The following is a 15,623-nucleotide window of genomic DNA, read 5'->3' as shown; positions in this document are numbered from 1 at the left end:
GCTCCAATATATCAGTCCCTCTATAGTGTCTAGTCTATCAGTCCCTCTACAGTGTTCTACTCCAATATATCAGTCCCTCTACAGTGTTCTGCTCCAATATATCAGTCCCTCTACAGTGTTCTGCTCCAATCTATCAGTCCCTCTACAGTGTTCTGCTCCAATATATCAGTCCCTCTATAGTGTCTAGTCTATCAGTCCCTCTACAGTGTTCTGCTCCAATATATCAGTCCCTCTATAGTGTCTAGTCTATCAGTCCCTCTATAGTGTTCTGCTCCAATATATCAGTCCCTCTACAGTGTTCTGCTCCAATATATTAGTCCCTCTAGAGTGTTCTGCTCCAATATATCAGTCCCTCTACAGTGTTCTGCTCCAATCTATCAGTCCCTCTATAGTGTCCAGTCTATCAGTCCCTCTACAGTGTCCAGTCTATCAGTTCCTCTAGTGTCCAGTTTCTCAGTTCCTCTACAGTGTCCAGTCTATCAGTCCCTTTACAGTGTCCAGTCTATCAGTCCCTCTGCTGTGTCCAGTCTATCAGTTCCTCTACAGTGTCCAGTCTATCAGTCCCTCTACAGTGTCCAGTCTATCAGTCCCTCTGCTGTGTCCAGTCTATCAGTTCCTCTACAGTGTCCAGTCTATCAGTCCCTCTACAGTGTCCAGTCTATCAGTCCCTCTACAGTGTCCAGTCTATCAGTCCCCCTTCAGTGTCCATTCTATGAGTTCCTCTACAGTGTCCAGTCTATCAGTTCCTCTACAGTGTCCAGTCCATCAGTCCCTCTACAGTGTCCAGTCTATCAGTCCCTGTATTCCTTGCAGGTCCACAGCAGGGCTATTGATTGGGCTGACTGACTCCAGACCAGCCACTCTGCTCCAGCAGACACAAATCAGTGGGCAGCAGCTTTTAATTGTAACTGTCTAGCAGAATGGTGTTGTTTTAATATCCTGTCTATATGTTGATGTAATACACTTACTAGCAGGCAGGCCCGAGCAAGAATCAATTAAGCACAGGAGTCTCCTTTTGTTAAAACCCAATCTTGTTTTAATGATGCATGAAGAAATATTCAAGCATTGACATTTTACTGTCAGTTTCCTTAGAAAAATCAATTAAGATAATACAGGCCTGACCCAGTTCTCCAGTTAATGCTTATTAGGAATGTAATATGATTTACTGTCAGCCCTCCAAGTCTCTGCATCTCCTCCCATTAGCTGGTGCTGTTTCGGAGAGCAGGGAGCTGCTGCCTGGCTGCCGTACAATACCAGATCACTGTCACTTCTCGGGAAGACCTGCTAGATCAACTGGGAGGGAGAGGGGTAATGCCACTGATTGGGATTGGTGGGCAGGTTAAACACAGCGCTCCAGGGCTCCAAGGCTCTACTCTGTTCTGTTCTGTTACCCTACCTCAACGTGACTCAGTGGCCACAACGTTACACATCACTCATTTTCATCAGTCATTATCATTAGTCATTATCATGGGCATCCAAAGGGCGGTTTATCCTCATTGTCATGGATACTGTAATTATCTGTATGGTCTTCCTGTCTTGTAGGGGACATGTATGAGCGATACCCCAGTGGTCCCTGGGCGGGGTTGGGGAGTACCGGATTACATGTACATTCCATTACAAAAAAAGGGTAACTGTAATCCGCTACGTTACAACCAAAAATATTGTAATCTGATTATAGATATATATATTTTTAAACTAGATGATTACTTTGAGGATTACCTTTAAATTCAGAAAGGATGTTTGGGAGGAAAACAATTTTTCTGACACTTCTTTGTTTTCTCAATGACATTCAAATCATCAGTTTACGTTTGTTCCACCTGAGTGAGTCTGACCACCAATCAGAGACCACTATGACGACCTACCAAATGGGTTTGATGCATCACGGGAAAAGAACAGGAATGGGCTTTTGTGGGCTACAATCCAAGCTGTTTAAGGATGAGGTCAGGATGACAGCAGTGGTGTAGTCTACGGCGATACGGATATCACTTATTATTGGTATCTACGTAGGGCGTTGATGTGAATCACTCCGCTGCTCTCTCATTTAGCTGTTTGTGGTTGTATTTATTGTGGTTGTTGTGGATGGCTGTTCACAAATCTAAATGTGTATTTGTACCCAATAATGGTTGAATTCAAGAAGTTTAAGCTGCCTATGAAGCATTGTTTTTGAAACCAGTAGACAGCCAGTGAAAAACGTGCTCTTGCAACAGCTGCATAGTGTGGATCCCAGCCTATAGAATAACAGTGAGGATCCCAGCCTATAGAATAACAGCTGCACAGTGTGGATCCCAGCCAATAGAATAACAGCTGCATAGTGTGGATCCCAGCCAATAGAATAACAGTGTGGATCCCAGCCAATAGAATAACAGCTGCATAGTGTGGATCCCAGCCTATAGAATAACAGCTGTATAGTGTGGATCCCAGCCTATAGAATAACAGCTGCATAGTGTGGATCCCAGCCTATAGAATAACAGTGTGGATCCCAGCCAATAGAATAACAGCTGCATAGTGTGGATCCCAGCCAATAGAATAACAGCTGCATATAACAGCAGTGTGGATCCCAGCCAATATAGCTGTGGATCCCAGCCAATAGAATAACAGCTGCATAGTGTGGATCCCAGCCAATAGAATAACAGCTGCATAGTGTGGATCCCAGCCAATAGAATAACAGCTGCATAGTGTGGATCCCAGCCTATAGAATAACAGCTGCATAGTGTGGATCCCAGCCAATAGAATAACAGCTGCATAGTGTGGATCCCAGCCTATAGAATAACAGCTGCATAGTGTGGATCCCAGCCTATAGAATAACAGTGTGGATCCCAGCCAATAGAATAACAGCTGCATAGTGTGGATCCCAGCCTATAGAATAACAGTGTGGATCCCAGCCAATAGAATAACAGCTGCATAGTGTGGATCCCAGCCAATGGAATAACAGCTGCATAGTGTGGATCCCAGCCTATAGAATAACAGCTGCATAGTGTGGATCCCAGCCTATAGAATGTGTGGATCCCAGCCAATAGAATAACAGCTGCATAGTGTGGATCCCAGCCTATAGAATAACAGTGTGGATCCCAGCCAATAGAATAACAGCTGCATAGTGTGGATCCCAGCCTATAGAATAACAGCTGCATAGTGTGGATCCCAACTTATAGAATAACACTGTGGATCCCAGCCATTAGAATAACAGCTGCATAGTGTGGATCCCAGCCTATAGAATAACAGTGTGGATCCCAGCCAATAGAATAACAGCTGCATAGTGTGGATCCCAGCTTATAGAATAACAGTGGGGATCCCAGCCTATAGAATAACAGTGTGGATCCCAGCCTATAGAATAACATTGTGGATCCCAGCCTATAGAATAACAGTGAGGATCCCAGCCAATAGAATAACAGCTGCATAGTGTGGATCCCAGCCAATAGAATAACAGCTGCATAGTGTGGATCCCAGCCTATAGAATAACAGCTGCATAGTGTGGATCCCAGCCTATATAATAACAGTGTGGATCCCAGCCAATAGAATAACAGCTGCATAGTGTGGATCCCAGCCTATAGAAAAACAGTGTGGATCCCAGCCTATAGAATAACAGCTGCACAGTGTGGATCCCAGCCAATAGAATAACAGCTGCATAGTGTGGATCCCAGCCAATAGAATAACAGTTGCGTAGTGTGGATCCCAGCCAATAGAATAACAGCTGCACAGTGTGGATCCCAGCCAATAGAATAACTGCTGCATAGTGTGGATCCCAGCCTATAGAATAACAGTGTGGATCCCAGCCAATAGAATAACAGCTGCATAGTGTGGATCCCAGCCTATAGAATAACAGTGTGGATCCCAGCCTATAGAATAACAGTGTGGATCCCAGCCAATAGAATAACAGCTGCACAGCGTGGATCCCAGCCAATAGAATAACAGCTGCATAGTGTGGATCCCAGCCAATAGAATAACAGCTGCATAGTGTGGATCCCAGCCAATAGAATAACAGCTGCACAGTGTGGATCCCAGCCTATAGAATAACAGCTGCATAGTGTGGATCCCAGCCTATAGAATAACAGCTGCATAGTGTGGATCCCAGCCTATAGAATAACAGTGTGGATCCCAGCCTATAGAATAACAGCTGTGTAGTGTGGATCCCAGCCTATAGAATAACAGCTGCATAGTGTGGATCCCAGCCAATAGAATAACAGCTGCATATTGTGGATCCCAGCCTATAGAATAACAGCTGCATAGTGTGGATCCCAGCCTATAGAATAACAGCTGCATAGTGTGGATCCCAGCCTATAGAATAACAGTGTGGATCCCAGCCTATAGAATAACAGCTGCACAGTGTGGATCCCAGCCAATAGAATAACAGCTGCATAGTGTGGATCCCAGCCTATAGAATAACAGCTGCATAGTGTGGATCCCAGCCTATAGAATAACAGCTGCACAGTGTGGATCCCAGCCTATAGAATAACAGCTGCATATTGTGGATCCCAGCCTATAGAATAACAGCTGCATAGTGTGGATCCCAGCCAATAGAATAACAGCTGCATAGTGTGGATCCCAGCCAATAGAATAACAGCTGCATAGTGTGGATCCCAGCCAATAGAATAACAGCTGCATAGTGTGGATCCCAGCCAATAGAATAACAGCTGCATATTGTGGATCCCAGCCTATAGAATAACAGCTGCATAGTGTGGATCCCAGCCAATAGAATAACAGCTGCATAGTGTGGATCCCAGCCTATTGAATAACAGTGTGGATCCCAGCCAATAGAATAACAGCTGCATAGTGTGGATCCCAGCTTATAGAATAACAGTGGGGATCCCAGCCTATAGAATAACACTGTGGATCCCAGCCATTAGAATAACAGCTGCATAGTGTGGATCCCAGCCTATAGAATAACAGTGTGGATCCCAGCCAATAGAATAACAGCTGCATAGTGTGGATCCCAGCTTATAGAATAACAGTGGGGATCCCAGCCTATAGAATAACAGTGTGGATCCCAGCCTATAGAATAACAGTGTGGATCCCAGCCTATAGAATAACAGTGAGGATCCCAGCCAATAGAATAACAGCTGCATAGTGTGGATCCCAGCCAATAGAATAACAGCTGCATAGTGTGGATCCCAGCCTATATAATAACAGTGTGGATCCCAGCCAATAGAATAACAGCTGCATAGTGTGGATCCCAGCCTATAGAAAAACAGTGTGGATCCCAGCCTATAGAATAACAGCTGCACAGTGTGGATCCCAGCCAATAGAATAACAGCTGCATAGTGTGGATCCCAGCCAATAGAATAACAGTTGCGTAGTGTGGATCCCAGCCAATAGAATAACAGCTGCACAGTGTGGATCCCAGCCAATAGAATAACTGCTGCATAGTGTGGATCCCAGCCTATAGAATAACAGTGTGGATCCCAGCCAATAGAATAACAGCTGCATAGTGTGGATCCCAGCCTATAGAATAACAGTGTGGATCCCAGCCTATAGAATAACAGTGTGGATCCCAGCCAATAGAATAACAGCTGCACAGCGTGGATCCCAGCCAATAGAATAACAGCTGCATAGTGTGGATCCCAGCCAATAGAATAACAGCTGCATAGTGTGGATCCCAGCCAATAGAATAACAGCTGCACAGTGTGGATCCCAGCCTATAGAATAACAGCTGCATAGTGTGGATCCCAGCCTATAGAATAACAGCTGCATAGTGTGGATCCCAGCCTATAGAATAACAGTGTGGATCCCAGCCTATAGAATAACAGCTGTGTAGTGTGGATCCCAGCCTATAGAATAACAGCTGCATAGTGTGGATCCCAGCCAATAGAATAACAGCTGCATATTGTGGATCCCAGCCTATAGAATAACAGCTGCATAGTGTGGATCCCAGCCAATAGAATAACAGCTGCATAGTGTGGATCCCAGCCTATAGAATAACAGCTGCATAGTGTGGATCCCAGCCTATAGAATAACAGTGTGGATCCCAGCCTATAGAATAACAGCTGCACAGTGTGGATCCCAGCCAATAGAATAACAGCTGCATAGTGTGGATCCCAGCCTATAGAATAACAGCTGCATAGTGTGGATCCCAGCCTATAGAATAACAGCTGCACAGTGTGGATCCCAGCCTATAGAATAACAGTGTGGATCCCAGCCAATAGAATAACAGCTGCATAGTGTGGATCCCAGCCAATAGAATAACAGCTGCATAGTGTGGATCCCAGCCTATAGAATAACAGCTGCATAGTGTGGATCCCAGCCAATAGAATAACAGCTGCATATTGTGGATCCCAGCCTATAGAATAACAGCTGCATAGTGTGGATCCCAGCCAATAGAATAACAGCTGCATAGTGTGGATCCCAGCCTATAGAATAACAGTGTGGATCCCAGCCAATAGAATAACAGCTGCATAGTGTGGATCCCAGCCTATAGAATAACAGCTGCATAGTGTGGATCCCAGCCAATAGAATAACAGCTGCATAGTGTGGATCCCAGCCTATAGAATAACAGCTGCATAGTGTGGATCCCAGCCAATAGAATAACAGTGCATAGTGTGGATCCCAGCCAATAGAATAACAGCTGCATAGTGTGGATCCCAGCCAATAGAATAACTGCTGCATAGTGTGGATCCCAGCCTATAGAATAACAGTGTGGATCCCAGCCAATAGAATAACAGCTGCATAGTGTGGATCCCAGCCTATAGAATAACAGTGTCCCAGCCTATAGAATAACAGTGTGTGTGGATCCCAGCCTATAGAATAACAGTGTGGATCCCAGCCTATAGAATAACAGCTGTGGATCCCAGCCCAGCCAATAGAATAACAGCTGCATAGTGTGGATCCCAGCCAATAGAATAACAGCTGCATAGTGTGGATCCCAGCCTATAGATCCCAGCCAATAACAGCTGCATAGTGTGGATCCCAGCCTATAGAATAACAGCTGCATAGTGTGGATCCCAGCCTATAGAATAACAGCTGCACAGTGTGGATCCCAGCCAATAGAATAACAGCTGCATAGTGTGGATCCCAGCCAATAGAATAACAGCTGCATAGTGTGGATCCCAGCCAATAGAATAACAGCTGCACAGTGTGGATCCCAGCCAATAGAATAACAGCTGCATAGTGTGGATCCCAGCCAATAGTGTGGATCCCAGCCTATAGAATAACAGTGTGGATCCCAGCCTATAGAATAACAGCTGCACAGTGTGGATCCCAGCCAATAGAATAACAGCTGCATAGTGCATAGTGTGGATCCCAGCCTATAGAATAACAGCTGCATAGGATCCCAGCCAATAGAATAACAGCTGCACAGTGTGTGGAACAGTGTGGATCCCAGCCAATAGAATAACAGCTGCATAGTGTGGATCCCAGCCAATAGAATAACAGCTGCATAGTGTGGATCCCAGCCAATAGAATAACAGCTGCATAGTGTGGATCCCAGCCAATAGAATAACAGCTGCATAGTGTGGATCCCAGCCTATAGAATAACAGCTGCATAGTGTGGATCCCAGCCTATAGAATAACAGCTGCATAGTGTGGATCCCAGCCAATAGAATAACAGTGCATGTGGATCCCAGCCTATAGAATAACAGCTGCACAGTGTGGATCCCAGCCTATAGAATAACAGCTGCATAGTGTGGATCCCAGCCTATAGAATAACAGCTGCATAGTGTGGATCCCAGCCTATAGAATAACAGCTGAATAACAGCTGTGTAGTGTGGATCCCAGCCTATAGAATAACAGCTGCATAGTGTGGATCCCAGCCAATAGAATAACAGCTGCATATTGTGGATCCCAGCCTATAGAATAACAGCTGCATAGTGTGGATCCCAGCCTATAGAATAACAGCTGCATAGTGTGGATCCCAGCCTATAGAATAACAGCTGCATATTGTGGATCCCAGCCAATAGAATAACAGCTGCATAGTGTGGATCCCAGCCTATAGAATAACAGCTGCATAGTGTGGATCCCAGCCTATAGAATAACAGTGTGGATCCCAGCCTATAGAATAACAGCTGCATAGTGTGGATCCCAGCCTGAATAACAGGATCCCAGCCATAGAATAACAGCTGCATAGTGTGGATCCCAGCCTATAGAATAACAGCTGCATAGTGTGGATCCCAGCCAATAGAATAACAGCTGCATAGTGTGGATCCCAGCCAATAGAATAACAGCTGCATAGTGTGGATCCCAGCCTATAGAATAACAGCTGCATAGTAACAGCTGCATAGTGTGGATCCCAGCCAATAGAATAACAGCTGCATAGTGTGGATCCCAGCCTATAGAATAACAGCTGCATAGTGTGGATCCCAGCCTATAGAATAACAGCTGCATAGTGTGGATCCCAGCCAATAGAATAACAGCTGCATAGTGTGGATCCCAGCCAAGAATAACAGCCCAGCCTGCAGTGTGGATCCCAGCCAATAGTGTGGATCCCAGCCTATAGAGCCTATAGAATAACAGCTGCATAGTGTGGATCCCAGCCAATAGAATAACAGCTGCATAGTGTGGATCCCAGCCTATAGAATAACAGTGTGTGATCCCAGCCACAGTGTGGATCCCAGCCAATAACAGCTGCATAGTGTGGATCCCAGCCTATAGAATAACAGCTGCATAGTGTGGATCCCAGCCTAGCTGCATAGTGAATAACAGCTGCATAGTGTGGATCCCAGCCTAATAGAATAACAGCTGTGTAGTGTGGATCCCAGCCTATAGAATAACAGCTGCATAGTGTGGATCCCAGCCAATAGAATAACAGCTGCATATTGTGGATCCCAGCCTATAGAATAACAGCTGCACAGTGTGGATCCCAGCCTATAGAATAACAGCTGCATAGTGTGGATCCCAGCCAATAGAATAACAGCTGCATAGTGTGGATCCCAGCCTATAGAATAACAGCTGCATAGTGTGGATCCCAGCCAATAGAATAACAGCTGCATAGTGTGGATCCCAGCCTATAGAATAACAGTGTGGATCCCAGCCAATAGAATAACAGCTGCATAGTGTGGATCCCAGCCTATAGAATAACAGCTGCATAGTGTGGATCCCAGCCAATAGAATAACAGCTGCATAGTGTGGATCCCAGCCTATAGAATAACAGCTGCATAGTGTGGATCCCAGCCTATAGAATAACAGCTGCATAGTGTGGATCCCAGCCTATAGAATAACAGCTGCATAGTGTGGATCCCAGCCTGTAGAATAACAGTGTGGATCCCAGCCTATAGAATAACAGCTGCATAGTGTGGATCCCAGCCTATAGAATAACAGTGAGGATCCCAGCCAATAGAATAACAGTGTGGATCCCAGCCTATAGAATAACAGCTGCATAGTGTGGATCCCAGCCTATAGAATAACAGTGAGGATCCCAGCCAATAGAATAACAGTGTGGATCCCAGCCTATAGAATAACAGTGTGGATCCCAGCCTATATAATAACAGCTGCATAGTGTGGATCCCAGCCTATAGAATAACAGCTGCATAGTGTGGATCCCAGCCTATAGAATAACAGCTGCATAGTGTGGATCCCAGCCAATAGAATAACAGCTGCACAGTGTGGATCCCAGCCAATAGAATAACAGCTGCATAGTGTGGATCCCAGCCAATAGAATAACAGCTGCATAGTGTGGATCCCAGCCAATAGAATAACAGCTGCATAGTGTGGATCCCAGCCAATAGAATAACAGCTGCATAGTGTGGATCCCAGCCTATAGAATAACAGTGTGGATCCCAGCCAATAGAATAACAGCTGCATAGTGTGGATCCCAGCCAATAGAATAACAGCTGCATAGTGTGGATCCCAGCCAATAGAATAACAGCTGCATAGTGTGGATCCCAGCCTATGTAGCACTAACTGAAGTTTATTTTGTGCTTTATCCGGGGAGCCGGAGAGTAGAGCATTAGAGTCGTCTGATCTGGAAGTAGAAAAGCGTTGATTAAATTTTCTGAAACATTTTTGGACAGAAAGTTTCAGATTTTTGCAATGTTACGTAGATGGAAAAAGCTGCCCTTTAAATAGTCTTGATATGTTCGTCAAAAGAGATACCAGGGTCCAGAGTAACGCTGGGGTCCTTCACAGTTTTATTTGGAACAACTGTACAACCATCAAGATGACTTGTCAGATTCAACAGAAGGTGTCTTTGTTGCTTGAGACCTAGAACTAGCATCTCTGTTGTGTCCGAGTTGAAAAGTAAAACGTTTGCAGCCATCCACTTCCTTACGTCTGAAACACAGGCTTCCAGGGAGGGCAATGTTGGGGCTTCACCATGTTTCATCATAATGTACAGCTGTATATCTTCCACTTAGCAGTGAAAGTTAACATTATGTTTCTGAATGACATCACCAAGAGGTAAAACACATAGCGAAAACAAGAGTGGTCCTAAAATATAAGCTGCGTATAGTGTAGCTGCTGTTCATAGTGAACATCTTCATATTAAAGCTGTTCATATTAAAGCTGTTCATAGTGAGTCTATTCATAGTGAAGCTGTTCATAGTGAACATGTTCATATTAAAGCTGTTCATATTAAAGCTGTTCATAGTGAGTCTGTTCAAATTAAAGCTGTTCATATTGAAGCTGTTCATATTGAAGCTGTTCATATTGAAGCTGTTCATATTAAAGCTGTTCATAGTGAAGCTGTTCATAGTGAAGCTGTTCATATTGAAGCTGTTCATATTGAAGCTGTTCATAGTGAAGCTGTTCATATTGAAGCTGTTCATATTAAAGCTGTTCATATTGAAGCTGTTCATATTGAAGCTGTTCATATTAAAGCTGTTCATAGTGAAGCTGTTCATAGTGAAGCTGTTCATATTGAAGCTGTTCATAATGAAGCTGTTCATAATGAAGCTGTTCATATTGAAGCTGTTCATATTAAAGCTGTTCATAATGAAGCTGTTCATAGTGAAGCTGTTCATATTGAAGCTGTTCATAGTGAACATCTTCATAGTAAAGCTGTTCATATTAAAGCTGTTCTTATTAAAGCTGTTCATAGTGAGGCTGATCATAGTGAGGCTGTTCATATTGAAGCTGTTCATAGTGAGGCTGTTCATATTAAAGCTGTTCATATTAAAGAAGCTGTTCATATTGAAGCTGTTCATATGTTCATAGTGAAGCTGTTCATATTGAAGCTGTTCACATTGAAGCTGTTCATATTGAAGCTGTTCATATTGAAGCTGTTCATAGTGAAGCTGTTCATATTGAAGCTGATATTAAATCTGCTGTTCATATTGAAGCTGTTCATATTGAAGCTGTTCATATTGAAGCTGTTCATATTGAAGCTGTTCAAGCTGTTCATAGTGAAGCTGTTCATATTGAAGCTGTTCATATTGAAGCTGTTCATAGCTGTTCATATTGAAGCTGTTCATATTAAAGCTGTTCATATTGAAGCTGTTCATATTGAAGCTGTTCATATAAAAGCTGTTCCTAGTGAAGCTGTTCATAGTGAAGCTGTTCATATTGAAGCTGTTCATAATGAAGCTGTTCATAATGAAGCTGTTCATAATGAAGCTGTTCATATTAAAGCTGTTCATAGTGAAGCTGTTCATATTAAAGCTGTTCATATTGAAGCTGTTCATATTGAAGCTGTTCATAATGAAGCTGTTCATATTAAAGCTGTTCATATTGAAGCTGTTCATAGTGAACATCTTCATAGTAAAGCTGTTCATATTAAATCTGTTCATATTAAAGCTGTTCATAGTAAGGCTGATCATAGTGAGGCTGTTCATATTGAAGCTGTTCATAGTGAGGCTGTTCATATTAAAGCTGTTCATATTGAAGCTGTTCATATTGAAGCTGTTCATATTGAAGCTGTTCATATTAAAGCTGTTCATAATGAAGCTGTTCATAGTGAGGCTGTTAATATTAAAGCTGTTCATATTGAAGCTGTTCATATTGAAGCTGTTCATATTGAAGCTGTTCATATTGAAGCTGTTCATATTGAAGCTGTTCATATTGAAGCTGTTCATATTAAAGCTATTCATTTTGAAGCTGTTCATAATGAAGCTGTTCATATTAAAGCTGTACATAGTGAATCTCCTAGTGAAGCTGTTCATATTAAAGCTGTTCATATTAAAGCTGTTCATGTTGAAGCTGCTCATGTTGAAGCTGTTCATATTGAAGCTGTTCATATTGAAGCTGTTCATAGTGAAGCTGTTCATATTGAAGCTGTTCATATTAAAGCTGTTCATATTGAAGCTGTTCATATTGAAGCTGTTCATATTAAAGCGGTTCATATTGAAGCTGTTTATATTAAAGCTGTTCATATTAAAGCTGTTCATATTGAAGCTGTTCATATTGAAGCTGTTCATCGTGAAGCTGTTCATATTGAAGCTGTTCATATTAAAGCTGTTCATATTGAAGCTGTTCATATTAAAGCTGTTCATATTGAAGCTGTTCATAGTGAATCTCCTAGTGAAGCTGTTCATAGTGAGGCTGTTCATAGTGAGGCTGTTCATATTAAAGCTGTTCATAGTGAATCTCCTAGTGAAGCTGTTCATATTAAAGCTGTTCATAGTGAGGCTTTTCATAGTGAATCTCATAGTGAATCTGTTCATTGTGAGGCTGTTCATAGTGAATCTCATAGTGAATCTGTTCATAGTGAGGCTGTTCATAGTGAATCTCATAGTGAGGCTGTTCATAGTGAGGCTGTTCATAGTGAAACTCATAGTGAATCTGTTCATAGTGAATCTCATAGTGCCTCCATGCCTCCACTGTACCACCTCTTCCCATAGCAGACATACTGGGACTCACACTCCACCTTTGACCCCTTGTAGATTTCTCCAAACCCACATGGATCAGCCTCTCCAGAGTCAGTACAAACCTTCCCTGAAGGAGCCAGTTCATTTGGATTCCCAAAGCACAGAGTAAAGCACAGAGCATATTGCTATCTGGTATCTTAAAGGTTTGGGCGTTGTTTATTGTTGCTGAGTTCAACACAAGTGGCATGATATACAGTGAAGATCAGAACACTTGTCATGGAATATAGTTAAGTGATATTTACCATTAAACCATTTTGACAATCTGTCTCCTATGACCTCAACTCTGATTCCTTTTCTTCAGGGTTGATTTATTAAGAAACATCTAAATTAATTACAGCTTTTGTTTCATCATCAGGCTCGTAGATGTTGCATTAACCAGGTGTATTTGTAATAAAATGGAATGTAGGAAAATGTATATTTTTATTTTATTTCAAAAACAATTTGACAACATAATTTTCATCTATTATTGAATTGTCAATGAGGCACCACCTAAAAAAATATTTCCAGGAAAATAATTTAAACACATTTAATTTTGAGCATTTCAGTAAACAATATACAATTCAAAACAAATTCACAAAACAATGAGAAATCTTCTACAACCGTTGTTTTATTTCAAATAATCCGTTTCTATAGTAACATACAATTTGTCTCCGTCAAGATATTTGCTGTGGGTCATACAGGTAGGAAGGTGTCAGGCAGGTTTTAATTCTATAACACACAATAACCACGTAAAATGTGGAGTGGCTTGCAGGAAGTGCACTGTGACACGGTTTCCCCTGACGTGGCAGCAACATTAGCATTGGTCATTACTGTTAGACAGACAGTGGTATGCTTGGTGTACAGGCTCATATTGGCCCTGTGTGGTTAGCTACCTGTATGACAGGCTTGTTGGGGACAGGAGAAACAGCTGTCTTGGCCTGTGAGCTTTAGTAATTAGGCCTGTCATCTCTCTCTGGTCCCCCTTCAGCCGCGCTCCTCAGCCCCACACTAGGCCCGCTCCACAAAATGCTAATATTTTGCTTTCATTGTCACATTCACCTTGACACGGATATTGCCTGGGAGCATAACTGTATGAGATGCCTGTGAATGTGTATTGTTCCTTCTAATAAACCTGCTTCCTGTGTAGCTGGAGGCACCAGCAGCCATCAGATAACGTCTCCTCTAGTGTCATCAATCACCTGCTCTGACAGACGGCCTTCCAATACATTATTTTTTTTAACATCCAGGAACATGCTTAATTATTTGTACTGTAATTAGTTGGGAAAATGTCAGGAAATGTCAGCTGTGTGTAGCTGTGGAAGGGCTCTGCTTGAAAGCTGCAATGACTGAAGTATCATTAGTGTCACATAACTAGACAGGATTCAGCTGGGGAGGGGAGGCAGGGCTTCTCACAACCTAATCACTGTGGGTTACAGGCTGGTTATGTTACAGGCTGGTTTTAGAGACAGCTTCAGTGTAACAGCCTGGTTCAGTGATAGAGGCTGGTTATAGAGGCTAGTTCAGTTGCAGGCTGGTTATAGAGGCTAGTTCAGTTGCAGGCTGGTTATAGAGGCTAGTTCAGTTGCAGGCTGGTTATAGAGGCTAGTTCAGTTGCAGGCTGGTTATAGAGGCTAGTTCGGTTGCAGGCTGGTTATAGAGGCTAGTTCAGTTGCAGGCTGGTTATAGAGGCTAGTTCAGTTGCAGGCTGGTTATAGAGGCTAGTTCAGTTGCAGGCTGGTTATAGAGGCTAGTTCAGTTGCAGGCTGGTTATAGATGCTAGTTCAGTTGCAGGCTGGTTATATATACTAGTTCAGTTGCAGGCTGGTTATAGAGGCTAGTTCATTTGCAGGCTGGTTATAGATGCTAGTTCAGTTGCAGGCTGATTATAGAGGCTAGTTCATTTGCAGGCTGGTTATATATACTAGTTCAGTTGCAGGCTGGTTTTAGAGGCTAGTTCATTTGCAGGTTGGTTATAGAGGCTAGTTTAGTTGCAGGCTGGTTTAGTTACAGGCTGGTATTAAAGTTTGGCTATAGAGGAGGGTTTTTTAAGCTGTTTGAGTGTTACAGCTTGGTTTAGATACAGGCTGGTTTAGTTACAGGCTGGTTTAGTTACAGGCTGGCTCACTTACAGGCTGGTTTTAGAGGCTAGTTTTAGAGGTTGATGTTAGCTAGCATGAAGGCCATCTTATTAGCAACAGCAGTATTATTCTCCATGTCTTGTTCCCTCTTTCCTCCCATCAGTATTATTCTCCATGTCTTGTTCCCTCCTCTCTCCTCCCATCAGTATTATTCTCCATGTCTTGTTCCCTCCTCTCTCCTCCCATCAGTATTATTCTCCATGTCTTGTTCCCTCCTCTTTCCTCTCATCAGTATTATTCTCCATGTCTTGTTCCCTCCTCTCTCCTCCCATCAGTATTATTCTCCATGTCTTGTTCCTGTTAAACTGGGCCTATTTCACCCTGTCAAACTGGGCCTATTTGACCCTGTTAAACTGGGCCTATTTCACCCTGTCAAACTGGGTCTATTTGACCCTGTTAAACTGGGCTTATTTGACCCTGTTATACTGGGCCTATTTCACCCTGTCAAACTGGGCCTATTTCACCCTGTCAAACTGGGCCTATTTGACCCTGTTAAACTGGGCCTATTTGACCCTGTTAAACTGGGCCTATTTGACCCTGTCAAACTGGGCCTATTTGACCCTGTTAAACTGGGCCTATTTGACCCTGTCAAACTGGGCCTATTTGACCCTGTTAAACTGGGCCTATTTGACCCTGTCAAACTGGGCCTATTTGACCCTGTCAAATTGGGCCTATTTGACCCTGTCAAACTGGGCCTATTTGACCTTTTTAAACTTAAACTGGGCCTATTTGACCCTGTTAAACTGGGCTTATTTGACCCTGTTAAACTGGGCCTATTTGA

At 43.1% G+C, this 15,623-nt stretch overlaps 1 protein-coding gene across 1 annotated transcript; it reads right to left on the bottom strand.

Moving 5' to 3' along the window:
• Window positions 1-10,310: 10,310 nt before the first annotated feature.
• Window positions 10,311-11,051, bottom strand: LOC139400256 (putative uncharacterized protein DDB_G0282281). Its single transcript, XM_071145239.1, has one exon. It carries the CDS (start codon window positions 11,049-11,051, stop codon window positions 10,311-10,313), a length of 741 nt encoding a protein of 246 aa, XP_071001340.1.
• Window positions 11,052-15,623: the final 4,572 nt, after the last annotated feature.

Source organism: Oncorhynchus clarkii, unplaced genomic scaffold (genome assembly GCF_045791955.1).
Source record: "Oncorhynchus clarkii lewisi isolate Uvic-CL-2024 unplaced genomic scaffold, UVic_Ocla_1.0 unplaced_contig_13908_pilon_pilon, whole genome shotgun sequence".
Classification (NCBI taxonomy): domain Eukaryota; kingdom Metazoa; phylum Chordata; class Actinopteri; order Salmoniformes; family Salmonidae; genus Oncorhynchus; species Oncorhynchus clarkii.
Note: the sequence above shows the minus strand (reverse complement) of the source record. Positions and strands in the feature narration are given on the sequence as shown.

Excerpts from the sequence above, each read along its gene's own strand:
- LOC139400256 (XM_071145239.1), bottom strand. The coding sequence starts at position 11,051 with ATGAACAGCTTCTTTAATATGAACAGCTTTAATATGAACAGCCTCACT.